Raw genomic sequence first — 18,235 nt, 5'->3', positions numbered from 1 at the left:
CACAGACTTTCACTGCCATTCAGCTGGTTGTGGACATCCAAATCCCCTCAGCACTTTTGAAATCTCAGCCTGATCTCCCTGGGAAGGGAGTGACTCAACGCAGGCACACCTCCTCCTAGCTGGTCTGGGAATCAGTTCTCTCCCCATCTGGTGCCCTCTTCCATGAGTTGCTTACATTGCTACCCCTCCCTATAACTCAGGGTGCTCCCTTCTTGTGACTCAGCCCTCCGGCCAGGTCACTATGTGGCACCTCAGGGTAACGCAGTCCCAGCCGACAAGCTGTCCATCTGCCTTCTCAGGCAGCTTCTGTCCCAACGCCAGGTCCTGGGCCACTTTGCCGGTGGGGGGACCCAGGCACCCTCTGACTTGCAAGCTAGGCCTGCTCAGTCTCAGACCTGGTTGCTGCAGCCCAGCGCTCTATCTCCTTGCCTTCCCCTGGGTTCACCCCTGGAGCTTCCTCCATGCCCCTTTGCTACTTCACTCCTCTAGATCTCTTGTCAGACTCCCTGGATCAGGGCATAACTCCAGGGCTTCTTTATCCCCCTGGATCTCCTCCTTGTCCCAGGCCAACTCCCTTTCTCTCCAAGGAACAACTGCAGACATCCTGCCTCCCAGCAGCTCATTCCTGCATGGGCTTCCTGGCTTGATAATGCTCGCCCAGCTCCTCCCACAGCTGGGCTTCACCTGCCATTAGGCCCTATCAAGCCCTGGTTTCCCTCCAGGTGCAGCATGGAAGGTTAATTGGCCCCTCCCAGCCCACATTAACCCACTCAGGGCTTGTGTGGGGTGGGCACCCCATCACACCCACATACCCAGTGCAATTTTCTTGAGCTCAAAGTCCTTACAAGAAAGAGAAGCATGGCTAACCCCCTTTTGCAGATGGGGAAACTGAGGCACGGAGGAGTCATGTGATTTGCTCAGGGTCACCCAGCTGGTCAGTGGTAGGCATGGAAATAGACAGCAGGCTCCCAGCTCCCCAGCCACTGCCTCCCAGGATATAAACACCAAGTTAGTGAAGAAAATGATAGAGCCCAGGATTGTCAAAGGGCCTCACGGGGGCCAGCTGAAATTCCAGGGGAGCTGGGCCTCTATATCCCTCTCAAAGCCCTTTGAAAATCCAACCCTAAGAGAGGGGATATTATGTCAATGTTTGGGTTTGTTTGTTTGTTTGTTTTTTGCATGTGTTTATTCTCCTTGACATGAGACAGGAGAGATTCTCTTGCCGTGAGCACCCTGACAGTGCTATGAACTAAGGTGAATGGAGCGTTAACTAACAGAGATACATGTGTGATTAATTCAAAAGTTGACGTGGGAACATGGAGGTTTTTGGGGGGGTTTCCCCAAGGTCAGACTGGCAGAACCTGGGGGGTTTTCGCCTTCCTCTGCAGTGCAGGGCAGGGGTCACTTGCTGGCTTGAACTAGTGTAAATGGTGGATTGTCTGTCACTTGAGGTCTTTAAATCAAGATTTGAGGACTTCAGTAACTCAGCCAGAGGTTGGGGGTCTATTCCAGGAGTGGGTGGGGTGAGGTTCTGTGGCCTGCGATGTGCAGGAGGGCAGACCAGATGATCATGATGGTCCCTACTAGCCTTAAAGTTAACGTGATCTCCAGGGGGAAGACAGAAGCAGCATCCAGCAGAGCCCCTCTCAGCTGCAAGGAGTGCTGCAGGAGGCGATGGTGACCTGCTGTACAGCCTGGATCCATTTCATTTGAAACACATTAATTTCACTGACGCTCTGCTTAGGACAAAAATATTTAAAAAAACAAACAGAAAAACAAACCAACCCAAAAGGCTGCTTCATTCTGTGCTCATTAAAACCATTCCTGTTAGCAAAGCTCCTTCTAAAAAGAACTCTCTCCAATGAGCCTTGCAGTGTCTGTGAGTGTATCGAGACCGACAGGAGGACACACTGGTCATTACAACTTCGCATGTCTTAATGAGCACTCAGAGAAGGGCTCAGCCCAACACAGGGCTGGGCCCAGCCTGGAGAGCTGACAACTCACTCGAGGAATTACGGGCCAGCAGCAGAAACAAAGTTACTCGTTGCTTTAATGGGTCCCGCCGCGGGCCATCAGAATGGCAACACTGCTGGGAAATGCCAGTCTCGGTGGCAGTCTCGTGGGGGCTGATTAGAACAGAAAGTCAGAGGCATTGATTAAAGTTAGACAAAGGAAGGGACGGGTCTGTTCCTATGCAGATAGCCCGGATGGGTAAAGCCAAAGCAGTCAAGCCGTTCATTCCCAGTGCCTGTGACAGGTGATCCCCCCCTTCGTAAATTCCATCAGACCCTCAGGTAGTTAGGGAATGTGAGGGGCTGGGGGGGGAGGGGCTGCAGTGAAACAGACATGTAAACAAACCTCAGTTTCCCAGGAGGTTAGCAAAGGCGTCACGGCCCAGGGGCACTGAGCAAATGGCAATTCCGGGTTTCTAGGCCTCAGTGACTGACGGGCATTGCTGTCCTGCCCGCAACCCCTACCTCTGCCGATGTCCTCAGTCCTAACCCACAGCCCCCTTTTCCCCCACCCCGTTCCATCTCTGGGCTCACACACACACAGCTGTGCTGCTGCCCCTCCATCCCGACCCGCAGCCCCCTGCGGTCCCAGCCCTGACTCCCTGACAGCTCTGCTGAGGGATCTCAGCCCTGACTGACAATACCCCTGTTGTGCCCGTCCTGACGCTGCCCATACATCACAGCAAGGAGCTGTCATTGCTGCCCTGCCCCAAACACACAGCGCTGACAGTTCCCGTCCGTCCTGACCCTCTGCGATCCAAGTCCACCCCCCACCAGAGCTCTGTCAATGCACCACAGTTGTGACCGGCAGCTCTCCTCCTGCACTGCTCCTGCCCTGTCTGCAGCACGCAGGTGAAGGAGCCTGGCCCAGGCCCTGCGTCCTCAGAGCTCTGGTATTTCTGTGGAGTTCTGAGCTCCGGCAGCCCCTGCCAGGCCAGGCCCAGGCCAGAACTGAGCTGTCTCCATGCCTCACAAAGCAGCTTGCACTTCTCCCCCCTCACCCACCCACTCTCACAGAACAAGTGTCCTTCCTTCCGAGAGGGCGCAGAAGGGAAATACGCATCCCGCCTCCCACACCCGAGCGAGAGAAGAGGACAGCAGGGATGCATGCACCCGCACCCACACACTGAGCAGGTCTCATTCCCTCCAGCAGGGGACAACAACAAAACACACACACACGAATACACAGCAGATCCCACAGCCTCACACACACATACTGTCCCAGATCCACAGGATCTGTGGTGCGCCCCCAGCTTTGGAACAGTTCCTTGGAGGATCCCCTTCGATGGGCCAGACCCCCAAAGGGTCTCACTCTCCCTTCAGGGGAGGCCACGTGGCCTCACCACCTCCTGGACTGACCCTCTGGGGCTCCAGCCCCCCTGCTTCATCCCGTGAACTCTGTCCAGCGGAGCCAGACTCCTGAGACAGATGTGTCCACTGTGCAGGGTCCCGGGCGCCTCCCCCAGGATTCGCGGTGACATTCGGGCAGCGTGTGCAAAACAGCTGGCTTTTTCATTCACGTGGACTCAGCCTAGGAAGCTCTTAGGTTAGCACAGAGAAATGAAGGTGAAAACATCGTCCGTTCTGGTCAGCCCGGGGCCCCGCCCAGCCGCAGTGAACCCAATGTCCAGGCTGTGTCTGTCAAACCTCTGTAGTCAGTTCCCAGGAGAGAGAGCATCTGGAAGCCACCTCTGACCCCCCAGCTCACCCCTTCCCAGTCCTCCATTCTCCAGCTGGCAGGTGGGTGTCTTGGCTCAGCTACCCTGCGAGAAGGGGGGAAATCCAGGCAGCCCTGGCATTGTCTCGCTGGCCCCCTTGTTCATCTGGGTCAGTTTCAACCAGTTCCTTAATGACTCTTCGTGCCACCCAGACAGGGAGCTGACACGCACACTCCTCTGTCTTTTAGCATTTCCTGAAAACACACAGAGTCCTTTTCCCCGCACTGGGTAACCACGTGCCATAGAGGGGAAACCGAGGCACATAGTGAGGTCGTAAAAATATTACCAAAAATTCCCCCTTCCTCACATATACACATACAATATATCACCAAAAATGTTAAACTTCTGTTACAGTTCTGGGTCTTCATAGTGTGAATCAGAATTCACCTTCCGTGACTTAAGTGGGGCTAATGCATTGGGGCACCTGAGACCCTGATTTGTCTCCAGAGGTCAGTTTCTAACCTTGGTCTCACTGGCGTAAGTTTGGAGAAGAAGAATAATTCATAAGAATAGTTTTCAGAGTAACAGCCGTGTTAGAACGCCACTAGCCGTCACCTTCAGCCCCCAACTAAAACCCCTCCAACGCATTATTAAGGATCTACAACCTATCCTGAAGGATGACCCAACACTCTCACAAATCTTGGGAGACAGGCCAGTCCTTGCCTACAGACAGCCCCCCAACCTGAAGCAAATACTCACCAACAACCACATACCACACAACAGAACCACCAACCCAGGAACCTATCCTTGCAACAAAGCCCGTTGCCAGCTGTTCCCACATATCTATTCAGGGGACACCATCACAGGGCCTAACAACATCAGCCACACTATCAGAGGCTCGTTCACCTGCACATCCACCAATGTGTACCCTCTGCCATGTACATTGGTCAAACTGGACAGTCTCTACGTAAAAGAATAAATGGACACAAATCAGATGTCAAGAATTATAACATTCATAAACCAGTCGGAGAACACTTCAATCTCTCTGGTCACGCAATCACAGACATGAAGGTCGCTATCTTACAACAAAAAACTTCAAATCCAGACTCCAGTGAGAAACTGCTGAATTGGAATTCATTTGCAAATTGGATACTATTAATTTAGGCTTAACTAGAGACTGGGAGTGGCTAAGTCATTATGCAAGGTAGCCTATTTCCCCTTGTTTTTTTCTACCTCCCCCCCACCCCCCGACGTTCTGGTTAAACTTGGATTTATGCTGGAAATGGCCCACCTTGATTTTCATACACATTGTAAAGAGAGTGGTCACTTTGGATGGGCTATTACCAGCAGGAGAGTGAGTTGGGGGGGGGGCGGAGGGTGAGAAAACCTGGATTTGTGCTGGAAATGGCCCAACTTGATGATCACTTTAGATAAGCTATTACCAGCAGGAGAGTGGGGTGGGAGGAGGTATTGTTTCACGGTCTCTGTGTATATATAATGTCTTCTGCAGTTTCCACAGTATGCATCCGATGAAGTGAGCTGTAGCTCACGAAAGCTCATGCTCAAATAAATTGGTTAGTCTCTAAGGTGCCACAAGTACTCCTTTTCTTTTTAAGAATAGTTTGGAGCACGTGATGGGGATCCAGAGACCTTAGCTTTAATATAGGAGCTGGCCCTGACTTTCTTTGCGACCTCAGCCAAATCACTTAGGCAAAAGTTTTCAAACTCAGGTGCCTAAAGTTAGCCAGCAAAAATCCCTACTAATCAAGGTTGCCAGACTTGTAGGTGTGTTGGGCACCTGCATTTCTCAGTGACCTGTCTGGGAGCCAGGGCTGCCCAGCAATCCTGAAAAACACACCCAGACTAAAACAGAGACGTTAAGACTAAGATTTTCAAACTGCTGAAGGGATTTGGATGCCCAATTTCTCTTCATTTCTAGGGGAGTTAGGCGTCTAACTTCTTTAAGCACTTGTGAAAATTCCACAAAGCACCTAAATACCTTTAAAAACCTGTCCCTCTGGATACTAGGATTAGATGCTTTTGAAAGTGTGACCCATCTCCTCTCTGTGCTTCAGTTTCGCCAGATGGGGCTGAGGTCTACGGTTGGGCCAGATGAGAGCGAAGTTTGGCACTTTGAAAGCAGCTTTATAGAAGCTAGATGTCCAAATCCCATTGAAATTCAGTCGGATTTAGGTGCCTAATTCCAGCCTAATTATTATTATTAATTTTAGGTCCCCCCATTTGAAAATGTTGGCCACAAATCAATCTTTCTAAAGCTGTTCATTTGGGAAAAGCAGAGGTTGCAATTTTCATTGAGGAGCAGGACGCTTAATGCTAAACAATTCTTTTGAACAGCCACGGATCGGTTTCGCCAGGAGACTCATAGGTTCCCAGCTGTTCCAAGGCCGGAAGGGACCTCTGTGATATAGTCTGTTCTGGGCATAGCACAGGCCAGAGACCCTCACCCACGGACCCCAGCGTGGCGGTGATGGCTGAGCGTGTGTTGGAGGCATTGGACTGGCCCTAGGAACTCCCAGCTCAGTTCCTGGCTTTGCCCCAGACGCCCTGTGTGGCACTGAGCGCATCGCGTAGGTTGATGTTTTCAAACTAAATGTGATGGGAATTGTGTGTCCAAATCACCTGGTCAGGATTGGAAAATATCAACCTTAAACTCTGGCTCCAGCTGAGGATCTGGCCCACAATCAGTCGTCGCTCCATTGGAGTCGCTGGGCAGATCCCCAGGTGGTGTGACCCGGCCGTAGCTCCACTGGACTCATCTCCTCCCTGCGTGTGCTCAGACACGACAGTGCTCAGAGGCATTTACCTACCTAGATAGACAGTGGGGGCAAAACCTGTCCCCACTGAGATCAAAGGCCAACCTCCCATTGGCCCTGTCTCACCAGGATTGGGGCCTATGTGCGTTCCCTGCTGGTGACTCAATACAAAGGCAAATCTCAGCGGGTGCCTGGGGCGCTGCGATCCCATCCACAGTCCAAGCGCCCCAACCAGCCCTTGCTGCTCAGGAGTTTTGGCTGACAAATGGGAAGCATTTGGAAGCGAACCGGTAAAGAGAAAAGATGGAGAATACAGCAGATCTCCATGAAATTCTGGCTGCTTCATGCGGTCGCCAGAGGGCAGCAAAGGATAAGGAATGAGAGGGAAGCAGCATTATAGGGACTGGACGGGAGGGGATGACTCACTGGTCTCTTCTGGCCTTGGAAACTATGGGACCATCTCATCTTCCCTCATGTGTAACACAGGCCCTAGCACTGGTCGCATTCTGGGCTGTATTAACAGGAGGGTCGTACGTAAGACGCGGGAGGTAACTGTCCTGCTCTACTCGGCCCTGGCGAGGCCGCAGCTGGAGTACTGTGTCCGGTTCTTGGCACCACACTGAAGGAAAGATGTGGACACATTGGAGAGAGTCCAGAGGAGAGCAGCAAAAATGACCAAAGAGTTAGAAAACCTGACCTGTGAGGAAAGGTTAAAATACTGGGCATGTTTCGCCTTGAGACCAGAAGACTGAGGGGGACCCGACAACAGGCTTCCAATAAGCGAAGGGCTGTTCTGAAGAGGACGGTGATCCATTTTTCTCCATTGCCACTGAAGGGAGGAGAAGCAGCAATGGGCTTAATCTGCAGCAAGGGAGATTCAGGTTAGATATTAGGAAAAACTCTCTTTCAGGGTAATCGAGCTCTGGAACAGGCTTCCAAGGGAGGTTGTGGAATCCCCGTCATTGGAGGTTTTTAAAACCAGGTTGGACAAACACCTGTCAGGGATGGTCTAGGTTTACTCTCGCTGACTCAAAGATTAAAGGATTTATTCCAAGAGGAGGTGTGAAATATACATTTGATAAGTGAAGTTTCTTGCTCAAAACTATTTCTGCTGCAGTAACTGACCAAGATGTTACCCATCATGTATCTACCCCAGGTATTATACCGCACCCAGCACTGTCATGTCTGACTCCCAAGTATTTTTCGAGTTATCCTCATAGCACAACTGGAAGTGGGAATATCATCATCATCCTCATCCCTATTTTTCAAAGGGGAAACTGAGGCACAAAGCAATGAAGAGACTTACCCAAGATCACGCTATGATTCAGTGACAGAGCTGAGAATCGAACTCAGCACCCATGTTCCCCAATCCAGGGCATCACTGGGATGCTCTCTGCAGGCCAGTCTTAGATATCGCACCCCATCAATATTTCGAGGACCACACTGTATTAAGTTTATGTATCATTGAGGGCCAGGAATTGTACATAACTCCATAGGAAAGGGCTATACCAGCTCCTCCAGGAACCAAAAATACCAGGGGAGGGGTGAGTAAAGCAAAGCAACTCACCATCTATGTCTACGCTGCACCCTACGCCCGGACTCTGACTCGTGTCTGAGCCCAAGGCCCCCTTCTGCGTGCACGCAGGTCAGTCTGACTCAGTGCAGGAAGCACTCAGGGTCCCAGGATGCTGCTCGGGGGATGGGTCAGAGCCCAACTCCCACTGAGACTCGGGTCCAAGCCCTGTCACTGTGCAGTGTGGACGTGGGTCAAGCCGCAGACCCGAGTCAGAAGGTCTGCACAGTGCAGTATGGACATGTTAGCACAGCTAACCCAGACCCAGCATTGTAAACCCAGGCTTCCAATGCAGCGTGGACACTCAAGCACAGGCTTGGAAACACCGAGTCCACAAGCCTCGGTTTACAATGCAGTGTAGACACCCCACCGCAGACTGATCTGCTCCACAGAAGTTCCACGCCCTCATGGGGGTTCGCACACATTGGGTCAAGCTGGCTTTTCCAGAAACGAGGAAACAAAGAAAGGACTTTTGCTCTGAAAGGATGAGCTTGAACTGACTCGGACCCATCGACGGACAGGACCTTCTGGGCTGGCGGAAGCGTTGGAAAGACTCTGACCTGCTGGGGCCCCATAAGACTGATGGGTGACTCCTGCTATGTTCAGTGTGTTTACATCGGTTTCTCTGTGATGCTTTTACCACAGTAGAAGCCAGAAGTCCTGAATCCCAGTCCCACCTACTCAACCCACTAGGCCACATTTGCCTCCAGGAACCAAAACAGAACCCGGGAACGCCATGGGCCAGTCCCCTGCTCTAGTCGCTAGCATGCCAAGCCCAGCCAGAGCCAAGGAGAGGACCTAGGAGCCAGGACCAGATGGGAACAGATGGGGCATTACAGGCTGGAGGGTTCATACATTAATGGGTGTGCTACAGTACGTGAGGCTGTTTATGGTCACATACGTGTGAGTACAGATGGTCGTATGCTTTTATTTTGTTATTCTGTGTGTGGATTTTCTATCTATCTATCTATCTATCTATCTATCTATCTATCTATCTATCTATCTATCTATCTATCTATCTATCGGCTCAGAAATACAGACTGGGTCTGCTTCAAAGTCCACTGGAGTCAGCTGGAAGTTGGGATATCCAAAGGCGCCGAAGGGAGCTAGGCAATCAGCTGCTACCAACGGAGTTTATCTAAAGGCCACTGGAAAGACTCACTCCGGCTGGAGTTTTCAATGGGAGCTGGTTCCCCAGCTGTCTCTGAAAAAGCCTTTCCTCTGACTTCAGTGGGTTTGGAACAGGATAGTAGGTTGGGATTTTCAATTTGCAAAAGCCTCGTAATATGGGCTGAAATACTGTGCCCGTTGGAGTCGAAGACAAAACCGCCTTTGATTTCAATGGACCACGGTGTCACTGCTGGTATTGAAGTTCCACTATTCACAGCGGGAAGTGAGAATTAAGATCTCTGAATTCCGTCTGGCCTTTGGGGAAATCTCCGTCCCAGGGCAGCATTCCTTCCGGCCTTAAGGCAATTAATCCATTACCTGGTATCTTAATCCTTCCCTGGAGTCGCTGCGCAATGTGGCTGTAAATTGAATTTGCTGAGTTGCCTTCTCAGACACGGAAAGGCTGAAATAGGGACACCACCCAGCACAGAGTCATATGCTGAAAGCTGTTCAAAGGAGGTCAGTGCTGGCTAACATGAAGTGGGAAAACTGTTTGCTTCTTCCGTATGTTCCTGCAATTTCTTGATAAAAATAGCACTTTCTTTCCAGGGAATTAACCAGCTGAGGTCTTTCATCGTTTGCTTGAGTCCCAGGATGTCCTGAGAAGGGCCCGGTGCTGCCCAGGATGGACACAGCGTGAGCATTAACCATCAAGATGGACGGTCAGGTTTTGAAGCATTTCTTCCTGTGGTAGAGAATTCAGCAGCTGGTGAATGGGGAGGGATTCACAACACGCAGCACGGGGCAAGCTTCCTCCATCTGCTGCCTGATTCCACCTTTCAGCCCTCACCACAGAATTGCACTTGCCAACACAGCACTGTTCAGCTGGAAAATGACTGACCAGCTCTAGTCTGGACCTAGGCAAAGAGGAAATGAAGAATTAAGCCAATCACTGTGCTCATGTTTGGGTTCAGGATTGTCCAGCGAAGAGAAAACTGCCATTACGACAAAGTGAGGTTGTGTTTGGACAAGCAAAGATCCTGTTGGTCTGGCTGGCTGTCCAGCAGCTGAACTCCGTGCAGATGGGACTAGGTTGACACTGGATGGCTCATGCAGGGTGAGGTCAGTGCAGCCACCTCTGGGGTGGGGGCCGGAGGCTGTTTACAGAGGGACCCCTCAGTCATTTGTAAAAAGCGAAGAGATGTGCGACATTGATGCAGATGATCCCGAGGACTCCCCCACAATGCAGAGAGGAGGCGGCGGCTGTGAGCAGCGTGGGGGTTACTCAACAGTGGGTCAGAGTGGGGTGGAGCCGGGGGGGCAGCCATCGCTCCTCTTCAGCCAGCGAGAGGCAGATGCATCCGAACTGGTGGCAGAGATGGGATCCCAGCTGGGGGTTTGCTCCGGGCTGGGCACAGGCCGCCCAGGTGGGTCTGCACCCAGTGTCCCCTGCTGGCCCTCGGGTTCCCAGTTGGACGCCCAGGGTAGTCTGGGGAGTGGGTGCGGGGATCCTGGAGGGGGCTCAGAGCCCGAAGATGGCAGGGCCAACGCTGCAGCCCAGCAGGGCGTTGGCGGCTTCCAGGCACTCACTCAGCTGGGCCCCTGAAATGAGAGGGGGGCACTGGAGAGACACCAGCCCGGGGAACGAGGGGAGGGCCTGGGGGCAAAGGGAACAGAGCTCACAGCACGTGGGGGACTGGCGTGGGGGTTGGGAAGCTGGGAAGTAAAGGTGCTGGGGGGCGGGTCATGGAAACTCCAGAAGGGTGCTGGGATTGGGATGGGGAGAGGCTGGGGACGGGGGCTCTCGAGGGCTGGGCTGTGGGGCCCTGGGGGGCAGGAATCTCAGGAATGGGGACCCATGGGGCACAGGCTCTCAGGGCCCTGAAGGGGGCTGGGCTATAGGACATGGGGGGCAGGCTCATGGCTCTGGGCCGTGAGGATGGAGGTTCTTGGGGCCCAGTCTCAGGGGCCCCATGGGGCAGGGACTCTCAGGGTCGAGACCTTGGACACTGTCCCTGCCCCCCACCCCCCAGGCACCCTCTCACCTGCTCAGTCCTGCACCTAGACCACAGTCTTGGCCTCCAGCAGCTCGACTCGTCACGCTACCCCATGGCCCAGTCGTGCAGCCAGATCATGGCCAGCACTGTGGCCCAGATGCTGGGGGTCACGTCCTGTGGGGGGCAGGATAGAGACAGCCTGAGTCAGCGCCCAGCCTGGCCCCCTCCCCTGACCTCCAGCCCTCACCCAGCCCTCCCCCTTCCCTAGGGACCCCCTACTCCATCCCCCCACCCCGACTCGGAGGGTTCCTATAGCCCCCGCTCCAGCACCATGGACCCTCTACCCAGATGCCCAGTGCCATGTCCAGGGAGTAGAGAGATGGCCTGAGACAGGGCCCAACTTGGGCGCCTCCATCTGGCCCTGGGCCCCCTCGATCCAATGCTCCGACCCCGTTAGGGGGTTCCCAGCCCCCCAAATCTGGGCCCGTCTCGCCCACTGGGCTCCAGGTTCAGGGGTCCTTTAATCCAGTCACCCTCAGACTCCCCCCCCGAATGGATCGCCACCAATCTCATCTGGGAGCAGAGAACAGGCCCAATCAATGGCACCTGCCCCAGATCTCTCCCCTCTCCTCTGCACCCCCGCTCACCTCACTGAGTATCCTCCCCCGGCGTCAGTCTCGCTCACCCCCAGCACAGCAGCCAGCCAGGGGTCCAGGTTCCACGAGATGTCGGCATTTTGCAGAGACACCAGCCTCAGCAAGGGAGACTCCTCCGGTGCCCGCTCTGGGGAGAGACACAGGGAGATGGGGCTGGCACAGGGTTGTGGGTACAGAACAGCGACATGGCCTGTCCAGGCTGGGGGACAGACAATAGCCTTAACGGTCACTCTCTGTGTGGCCTTAACTCTGTCCCTCCATGGGTGTCCTTAACCTGCTCTTCTGCACCCTTAACCCCACCACAGTCATCCTTAACTCTGCCCCTTCTTGCACCCATGGGATGACAATTAACTTTCAATCAGAGATGGGCACCCAACTCCCTGTGACTGTTCCTGCCCAGGCATTAATTCCACAACCCCACGGTGTTTCTCAAACACGGTCTGTCCCTGGGACTATCCCCCACTACAACCTGCGATACAGACCTACGTCCGCAGAGAGACACAAGAGTCTAAAGGGGTAGCGGGGGATGGGATGTTACAGAGTCTATATGATAGTATAGCCATGCATGGGCCAGGGTTACGGGGCAGAGTTAAAGTTATCTGGGCTACAGTCACTTTGTATTTCCAGACTCTCCAAATGCAGGTTTTAAGATAACTTTAAAATTTCTGCCTTTCGTGGGTTTCTTCGTTTATAAACCAGAAGGTGCCAAGAAAGACTTTTGCCCCTGAACTCACCTGTACAAACCTCCAAGCTCAGACCCAGCTTCACAAGGTTTTTTTGCCTGGGAATTTCCCTCTGGGTTTATTTCAGAGAAAACTGCTCAGAGACATTCCTGTTATGAAAAACTACTGATCCCCGCCCCACACACACACCCTGAGCTCACTGACACAAACTCACACCCCAAATTCCACCTTCACAGAGTTTTTTGCTTGGGGGTTTCCTTATTTTTTTAGTCATTTTCTTTCGAGATAATTTGCTTTATGACACTAAAAAAACCAGCCAAGAATTCCCCCTTCCTCAGCGACACAAAGGTTTTTCACCCAGGAATTTCCTTCGTTTTCTATGTCATTTTTAAAGACTGGCACAGCTCCGTGACCTTCAGGGCACATGGGTCTCTAACCCGATGAAGCGTCACCCTGGCGTTGGCCCACCCCCGGAGTCCTGACTCCCAGCCCCCTTCACCGTTCTGGGGTGCCGTCTCCGGTGGGGCCCCCTGATTGCAGGACGGTCTGCCCTTGTGTTGGGCCCCCCGGCTGAGCTTTGGGAGGCCACGGAGCCAGGACAGGCGCTTGCGAGGGAGGAGATGGCCGGCGCTGGACTTTGGGAGCTGCAGGCATGCGGGGCAGAGGTACTCACGTGCCGCAGCCAAGTCACGGGACAAGCGCCCGAAGACGCTGCGCTGGTTCGGTTCGTCCAGGCGCACTCCGCTCGCCAGCCGCTTGCAGATGGGGTCTCTCGAGACGCAGTCTATCATCTCCGTATAGTCCATGATGAAATCGAAATTTAGCGAGTAGATGGACAGACACAGAGACAGACGGACACGCAAACAGACCCAGAGAAGCAAAGGGAGGGAAGAGAATTCCGCCCCCCCTCAGACACTTAGAGCCAACGCACGGCTGGGACCCCTCCTCCATACCCCCCAGCCCCTTTCCCCGAGCTGGGACCCCCCCACACCCAGCCCCATCTTCCTCTCCCCGCAGCTCCATCACAGCCAGGATCTCCAGCTCTTGCCCCTTCCCCCCTGGCTGTGACCCCCAGATCCAGTCCCCACAGCCCCATTCTTCTCCCCTCAGCCAGGACCCCTCCTCCAGCCCCAGGGGATGCAGGGGTGGGTGCTGCACTCCATGGATGAGGGCAGGATGCTGGGGGGCGAGAGGCCCCTACTAGCCAGGTCTGCTCATGACAGCAATGTGCCCGCCCCTCCTGTCCCTGCATCTGCCCGGGTTGGTCTGTCTGTCTGACTGGGTCTGTTTCTCTCTCTGCGTCTCTCCGTCCTGTCCCCGTCTGGGTCTGTCGGCTGATTCTCGGTCTCTGTCCCTGTCTGACTCTGGGTCTCCGCATGCCTGTCTACTTCTGTCCGTCTGTCTGGCACAGACCCCTCTCTTCCGGCTGGGGTGGGGGGCGGTGCTACTCCCCGTCTCACCATGCTAGTGCCCCTGCTCTCCCCATGCCCCGGAGGTATGGGGATTGGGGTCGCCGTCACCCTGGAGCAGGGAGGGGGCAGCACAGCCCCCGGGAGTCAGGGGGGCAGGGAGAGGGGCAAAGGGACATTACCCCATAAACATGATGCCCCCCCGCATGCCCCTTCTGGGTCCCCCCCTCTTACACTGGGATCCCCCTGTGCTGGGATCGCTCCCTGGCACCAGGTTCCCCCCACCTCCCCATACCGCCCCCAGTGCCAGGTTCCCCCTCCTACCTGAGTTCCCCCCACATGCTGGGTCCCCCCTGGTGCCAGGAGCCCCAGCCCCTTTGGGGGTTACCTGCCAGCGGGACATCCCACCTCACCAGCTGCCCCCGCTCCATGTCCACCCCCACGTAGGTTGTGAGGGAGCAGACGACCCCCGAGCTCAGGCTGGCCTCCAGAGCCCGGCGCCCGTCCCCCTCCGACCCCGCGCCCACGGCCCCCTCCAGCTCCAGCAGCAGCGACTTGGCGGCCAGCCGGTGAACGGGCAGCCTGTGCCAGGGAGAGAGATTCACGGGGTCAGCCCTGGACGCCTGGGTTCCAGCCGCTACGGAGAGGGGAGCAGGGTCTAGCGGGATGGGGGTGGGTGGGTGCCAGGACTCCTGGGTTCTATCCTGGCCCCGGGAAGGGAGTGCGGTCTAGTGGTCACAGAAGGGGGGGCTGGTCCCATCCTGTCTCTGTTCTGCTGGGGTGAGGACATGGGGGAAGGGGGGCAGGACCCAGCTGCCTGGGGTGGGGGATGGGAGCCAGGGGAGCATTGCTGTCACCTGTCTCCATCCTGTGGCTGCAGGGAGAACTGCAGCGTCTCCTTGTAGGTCTGGTCCTGGATGCGGTACTGAAGGGTGATGCCCCCCATGGGAATGTCTGGGAGCTGTGGGGAAAGAAAGGTGGTCAGAGGTGGAATGCAAGGGGGGAGAAGATGCCCTGGGACCCCTCAGACCCAGCTTACAGAACAAAGGGGGCAAATACACCCAATGAACACCAGTTGGGAGGCTGGCTTAGTAAGCCCAATGGCCGTCATTAGGGTCCAGAGATAACAATCCCGATTGAGCTCAATGGGGCTGGGGTAGCACAGAGACTTCCAGCCCAGTGGCTATCATTAGAGGTCAGAGTTATCGATCCCCACTGAGGTCTCGTCTACACTACATACTTTGATAGAACTACATCGCTCAGGGGCATGAAAAATCCACACCCATGAGTGGCGTAGTTACACTGACCTTAGCCCCCCGTGCAGACGGTGCTACGTCGGCAGGAGAGCCTCTCCCGTCGGCTTAGAGTGTCTTCACCAGACATGCTACAACGGTGCAGCTGCACCGATGAAAACTTATAGCGTAGACCTGCCCTGAGATCAATGCAGCCAGGCTGGTACAGAGACCTGCCGCCCAGTGGCCATCATTAGGGGTCAGATTTAATCAATTCCAACACAGATCAATGGGGCTGGGGTAACACAGAGATCCCTGGCCCAATGGCCATCGTTAGGGGGTCAGAGTTAACAATCCCAACTGAAATTAATGAGGCTAGGGTAGCACAGAGACCTGCAGCCCAATGGCCATCGTTAGGGGTCAGGGTGAACTCTCCCCATTCAGAACAATGGGGCTGGGGTAGCACAGGGAGCTCCAGCCAATGGCCATCGTTAGGGGCCAGAGTTGTCGCCCAGGAGGGGACTGTGGGGCTCCTGCCTCAGTCACTGACCCCGAGCCCTGGGGGCACCCCAGTTTGGGGGACCTCGCTCTCCCACCTGGGGCTGCCCGCGGAGCTGGGCGTAGACAAGGCACTGCTGCCCAGCAAAGATCACCTCGGGGTCCCAATGCAGCAGCTCCGCCTGGATCCCAGGGGGCAGATCCCAGCTCAGTGAGATCCCAGTCACCGCCAGCTGCAGGGCCCACTTCAGAGACTGAGGCACCTGGAGGGGGACCGGCACACACAAAGTGGGCCAGGACTCCTGGGTCCTATCCCCAGCTCTGGAGGGGAGTGGGATCTAGTAGGCTAGAGTGGGGGAGCTGGGAGCCAGGATTGCTGGGTTCTCGCCTTGGGCTGCACGTGGTCCTGGCCGGTGATGAACTCGGCGCTGCCCCCCACTGCCCGGGCAATGTCTTTGATCAGAGCCGTGGAGGCCCCATCCCCGATGCCGAAGGAGAAGCACCTGAGGGGTGGGGCAGAGACTGGAGGGGGAGGGGCAGAGCTGGTGGGGCCCATCCAGTGCTGGGTGGGGGTAGGACAGTTGGAGGGGGGCCAGTAGGGCTGGCTGGACTGGGGGGGCTCCCCATGCTGGCGGGGCTGGGGGGCAGGGTGAGGCAAAGGGTTGGGCAGATGCTGGGCACTATGGTGGCGGGGGTCCACATGATGGCAATGCTAATGGGGGCAGGACTGGGGCGGGGGTTAGGCACCCCCAGTTACCTGTGGGTTCCCCAGTGATGCTGCACCTCTGCGATGATGTCCTGGGTGTTCTCTACCTCCCCGTCCGTAAACACGAACAGCTGAGCGGGGGAGAGACGCTGTCAGAGCCAGAGACCCCAACCCCCTTGGAGACACCCCCTCCCTGTTGGGAACGGGAGCAGCCCCATGCAGAGTCTGCCCCACTGACCCTCCCAGAGACCCCCAGCCCCATCCCTCCCCTCCCAGAGATCTCCCCTGAGGGGCTGACAGACGGGGACTGCTGACCTCCCCTATCTCTGTGACCCCCAACCCCGAGGCATGACCCCAACCCATCACCTGTTCACCGGCCCCTGGAGACAAGAACCCACTGACTGCTGTGGGCACTTTTCCAGGAGCTCCCTCCTGACCCCCCACCAGTGACCTCCCTGCCCCTCCCGGCTGCAGGGCACCCCCCAGAGCTGGGCACAGCACAAAGCGCTGCCCCTCCCAGCTCTATACAGAGGTACCCCCACCCCGCGGTTGCTACCTACCACGCCCTGCTCACACCCCCAGAGGCACCAGCCCCCCATCTGGCCCAGAGCCCCAGGCCCACTCCGAGCAACCCCTTGGCCCCGCTCAGGCTTCCCCCCAGGGCCCCCAGCCCCTCTCCGATCCCCTCTCCCAGGATCTCCCCCTTGAACAGCCTCCGAGGGGAGCGGGGCGGGGGGGGGAGGGAGGGCAAGGAGGGGCCTGTAATGGCTTATGGCCCACAGCGACAGCTGGGAGCAAACACCCCATGGGCGGCAGCGGGGCACTGGGAGTGGGGGGGCGCTCAGAGTTACTGCAGAGAATCCTTCCCAGGGGGCTGGCTGGGGGGGGTCTCGCCCCCATCCTCTGGGCAAGGTGACCCCCACGTGTGGGGTGGGGAAGGGATTTTCCCCTGGCTCAGACTGGCAGAGACCCGAGGGGGTTGGTCTCCCTCAGCAGCCTGGGGCACTCACTGGTTTGAACCGGAGCAACTGGGGGGAGTCGCTGTGACCTGACGCCTGTAACTCAGGGTTCGGGGGTGCCGGTGACTCAGCCTGAGGGGTGGGGCTGTCCCCGGGGGGAGCGAGGGGCTGAGCAGTGTCAAGGGGGGCGGGGGGTGGCGGGCGAGGAGCTGGGGCCTGATGAGATGATCACAATGGTCCCTTCTGTCCTGAAAGTCTGTGAGTCTGTCCCCGCAGGCCCGCATCCCCCTCTGAGACCCCCCCCCCCCATTACCCCTCGGCCCCACAATCACTCTCCAAGCCTGCCCCAGGATGCCCCTCCGGCTGGCCCCGGCGCCCCGGCACCTGGCATGGGTGCCCGTCCCGGCAGGGGCTGCGGTAAACGACTCATAGCGGCTCCAAGATCTCGGTGCCCCCCAGGTGAGCCTGGAGCAGCTGGAGGCGCTGCAGGGACTCGGCCTTGGTCTGCTGGGTATTCTCCACGCTCTGCCTGCGGGGGGCGCCGACAGGTCTGGGGCTGGGACAGCCGGAGCCAGGGACACCCTGCCCCCAGCCAGCCGTGTCCCCAACCCACCGACACCCCTGTCCCCTAACCAGCCCTGCCCCCAAACCCACCGACACCCGTGTCCCCTAACCAGCCCTGCCCCCTAACCCACCGAAACCCGTCCCCCAACCAGCCCTGCCCCCTCACCCACCGACACCCCTGTTCCCTAACCAGCCCTGCCCCCTAACCCACCGAAACCCGTCCCCCAACCAGCCCTGCCCCCTCACCCACCGACACCCCTGTTCCCTAACCAGCCCTGCCCCCTAACCCAGGGACACCCCTGTCCCCCAACCAGCCCTGCCCCCAAACCCACCGACACCCGTGTCCCCTAACCAGCCCTGCCCCCAAACCCACCGACACCCGTGTCCCCTAACCAGCCCTGCCC

General features: G+C 56.5%; 1 protein-coding gene across 1 annotated transcript; it reads right to left on the bottom strand.

Moving 5' to 3' along the window:
- Positions 1 to 14,192: 14,192 nt before the first annotated feature.
- LOC140898002 (von Willebrand factor A domain-containing protein 5A-like) lies at positions 14,193 to 17,852 on the bottom strand. Its single transcript, XM_073311369.1, has 4 exons — positions 17,652 to 17,852; positions 16,360 to 16,439; positions 14,730 to 14,833; positions 14,193 to 14,454 (listed from the first exon to the last, which is right to left on the bottom strand). The coding sequence occupies exons 1-4, from the start codon at positions 17,695 to 17,697 to the stop codon at positions 14,193 to 14,195; spliced, it is 492 nt and encodes a 163-aa protein (XP_073167470.1). The 5' UTR covers positions 17,698 to 17,852.
- Positions 17,853 to 18,235: the final 383 nt, after the last annotated feature.

This window comes from Lepidochelys kempii, chromosome 14 (assembly GCF_965140265.1).
Source record: "Lepidochelys kempii isolate rLepKem1 chromosome 14, rLepKem1.hap2, whole genome shotgun sequence".
Lineage (NCBI taxonomy): Eukaryota > Metazoa > Chordata > Testudines > Cheloniidae > Lepidochelys > Lepidochelys kempii.
Note: the sequence above shows the minus strand (reverse complement) of the source record. Positions and strands in the feature narration are given on the sequence as shown.

What these genes read in the sequence shown, in the direction of transcription:
- LOC140898002 (XM_073311369.1), bottom strand. Translation starts at nt 17,697, where the DNA reads ATGAGTCGTTTACCGCAGCCCCTGCCGGGACGGGCACCCATGCCAG. An exon ending in CATCACTGGGGAACCCACAG is followed by an intron (nt 14,834 to 16,359) that starts GTAACTGGGGGT and finishes CTTTCCCCACAG; the next exon opens with CTCCCAGACATTCCCATGGG. An exon ending in CAGCCACAGGATGGAGACAG is followed by an intron (nt 14,455 to 14,729) that starts GTGACAGCAATG and finishes TCCCTGGCACAG; the next exon opens with GCTGCCCGTTCACCGGCTGG.